The sequence below is a fragment of the Buceros rhinoceros genome, unplaced genomic scaffold, assembly GCF_000710305.1.
Source record: "Buceros rhinoceros silvestris isolate BGI_N320 unplaced genomic scaffold, ASM71030v1 scaffold26941, whole genome shotgun sequence".
Taxonomy (NCBI): Eukaryota; Metazoa; Chordata; class Aves; order Bucerotiformes; family Bucerotidae; genus Buceros; species Buceros rhinoceros.
In genome coordinates this window covers 1,753-4,754 of record NW_010394051.1, presented here as the reverse complement: position 1 = coordinate 4,754, position 3,002 = coordinate 1,753, and the positions used below count along the sequence as shown (strand labels likewise).

Sequence of the window (3,002 nt, the reverse complement as noted above, 5' to 3'; positions counted from 1 at the left end):
CAGAGAGAAGGGAGAAATGTTTGACACTGCGTGAAAGTGGTGAGACCCTGTCCCAGGTTGCCCCAAGAGGTGGGAGAAGCCCCATCCCTGGCACCATTGCAGGTCAGGTTGGCCCCTGGGGCTCTGAGCAACCTGCTCTAGTTGCAGATGTCCCTGCTGCCTGCAGGGGGTTGGACTGGGTGAGCTTTGAAGGTCCCTTCTAACACGAATTGCTCTGTGGTTCCGTGACTACATCCGCTCACCCTGCTGTACTCCAAATCACAGAGTCTCAGAATCCCAAGGAAACCTCCCCAGGTCAGCCAGCCGCCTGCCTTCTCCAGCTCTGCAATCAACCTCACCCAACCCAAGGGAGATCCATTTAACCAGGCTGGGTCCCACCCTTTGTCGTCCTGAGCACCCAGACACAGGTTCTCTTAGTGTCCGCACAGCAGTGACTCCCTCAAGACTGAAGCACAAACAGGGAAGGGGATCCAGGAGCCCAGATTCCCAGCAAAAGCCCCTTGCTGGGAGTGACAGGAGCCTAGTGAGCAAAACCACCCAAACCACAAATCACTGGAAAAGGAGTTGAATCGACAAAATCGCTCTTGGCCCTGCAGACTCAGAGCCTGCACCTCACCTGGGCTGGCACCGTGTCTGTCCTCAGTGGACATGGAGCTTCCCTGTGCTTCAGCCCCTCTCTGAACCAGCCAGACCACACTCAGTACCGAGAGTTTGCTGGGAGTCGCCTTCGCTTTGTCTCCTGAGGGCATCTGGGCACAGCCAGCCGAACCCCAGCCTTCCCAAAGCACAGCAGATTATCCCAGAGGAGCCATGAACGAGCCCTCCCCAGCCCCAACCAGCCCAACGCGCCACTGCCACCTCACCCCTCCGTCCCTCTGGCTCCCCCCAGCCCCGCACATCTTTCTTTTACCTTGTTGCAGTGAATTCTTGGCTTGAACTGTGGGAGACAGACGTTTATCACCATCTTGGCAGCTGGAGAGAGGTCACTGAGCATCAGATTCAGCCTGGAAATGAAAAAAAAAAGGCAAAATAGAGGAAGTGAACATCAGGGAACAGCGAAAGGATCAGTGTTTCAGAGCCTGTGTGAGGTACGAGCTTGGTAGGGCCTAAGATGCAGCTCAGAGCTGAGTCCTGGAGGTGAAGCCAATAGAAACCCAAAGGACAGTGGCGCAGAGAGGGATTGAGAGAAAAAAAAATGTAAGAACTGGTGAACCCCTGGCGAGACACCACAGAGAAAACGGTGATTTCAACCCAAACCATCTTGCCTAGGGACAGACTTTCCCACTGAAACAAACGTGCTTTGAATCGGTTGTATCAGATCCCCTCCAGAATGAAATTATCTGCCAGGTCAAGAGCTTTAGCCTCCTGTTAACCTCCGTTTCCACGTGCCATCACCTCGGGCAACCCCACAAGTCAGGAGCCCGCTGCTCTCTTCAGGAACCAGCAGCTCTTTAACAGTTTTCCTCTTCTTCCCAGCCTGAGGCTGCGTCCTAAACCTTCATCCTTTGCTAGCACCCAACTGCCTCCGGTGAATCACAGTCAGGAACTTGCCCTCTTCCAGTTCGGTTGCTCCTCGTTCTGCAGCACGAGGAGCTTTGTGCATTCACACAGGTATTTTTAGAGGATTTTCTCCTCCCTGTTTGGGACCAAGACAGACTTAAACCTCCGGCTCATTTTCCAGGTTCAGCCTCATAAAGAAAATGAGATATTTCAAGTCACTGCTCTCTCGCTTCACAGCACAAGTGGGTCTCTGAGTGCTTCTACCCACGGCTGTGGGTTTTTTTTTTTTGCTCTTCCCATGAGAAGGCAACTCAGAGGATGGACAGATTAAATGAGAAACAGGGATGGGAAGGGAAGAAAGAAAGAAAGGGAGGGGAAGGGAGGGAGGAAGGGAGGGAGGAAAGGAGGGAGGGAGGGAAAGAAAGGGCTGTCTGAGCAAGAGGCAGGCAGGGAACAAGAACCAGCAGGGATTGGAACGGATCTGAGAAGATCTGGCCAGAATCTGGTGGGGACAGTGAGCCCAGGACTCCTCTAGCAAAGAGCCTGGGCTGAAGCAAGTGCTGGTGAAACACGGAACTGTAAAAATCTCTGGAAAAAGAACTGTGGCTTCCCACAGCTGCTGCTGCCATCACGCCCTGAACTTGCGTGGAGGTCTCCTGTGGCAGTGACAACTCACCAGGATGTCACAAAAGCGTCCACCCAGGCAGGGGAAACACCTCGAGGGGGATCTGTCAGCCCCGTGTGGCAGCAGATGTTATCAACGGGGTGGAAATCCTCTCTGCCAGGCGTTGCTGAGAGCTGGGCACCAAATTAGTGTCGCAGGGTGACAGCACCCCAAGCCCCGGCCCCAGTTTCCACCTCACCCCGCAGCTTTCACGCTCTGCCCTGCTCAGGCACAGCTCCTGAAAGAAGCACTCTGCCTGCCCACTGGCTCGAGGGTGAAGGGAACAGCGTGTCTGTTCCCAGCACCCGCATCACCTTCATGACTAAACCCCATCCCAGTCCTCTCCCCAACACCACTGCTCTGCTCTCACCAAATCCATCCACTTCCAGTTAGGGCAGAGAAAAAAGGTAATCACAGAGAAAAGCAAACAGGAGAGTAGTTTTTATTTGTCACAGAAGCGTTTGAGGATCTACAGGCAAAATGAGCGTGTGGAGCAGAGCTGTATAACGCAGCGAGGCAGCCCGTGCACACAGAGCCCCCACCAACACTGTAAACCAACACCTGGAGACCATTTTAATGGGGAATCAGGAGGAGCGATGCCCTGGGAGGCTGTGCCAGCCTCCAAGCAAGACCTACACCACACTAGCCAGCCCCAAGCAGGGCCGGATCAAAGACTTTGTACTGGAGATAGCTGAGTTTCTCCAGACGTGTGCGTCTGAGGAGGGGAAACCACTCCCAGAAGGGCAGCTCCACCACTGTGTAGCCCAGCTGCCGCAGCTGCCGCCGCTTCAGGCAGTGCAGCCCCAGCAGCCGCTTGGAGCCGTAGCAGCAGTGGTTT

At 54.6% G+C, this 3,002-nt stretch overlaps 1 protein-coding gene across 1 annotated transcript in view; it reads right to left on the bottom strand.

The window, feature by feature from the left end:
* Positions 1-2,806: 2,806 nt before the first annotated feature.
* Positions 2,807-3,002, bottom strand: part of FASTKD5 (FAST kinase domains 5) — a gene marked incomplete at its 5' end in the record, with an annotated part of 1,945 nt that continues 1,749 nt past the window's right edge. The window contains one exon of the mRNA XM_010145125.1: positions 2,807-2,977. Coding sequence (XP_010143427.1) covers positions 2,807-2,977 — 171 coding nt within the window. The remainder of the gene's footprint in view (positions 2,978-3,002) is intronic.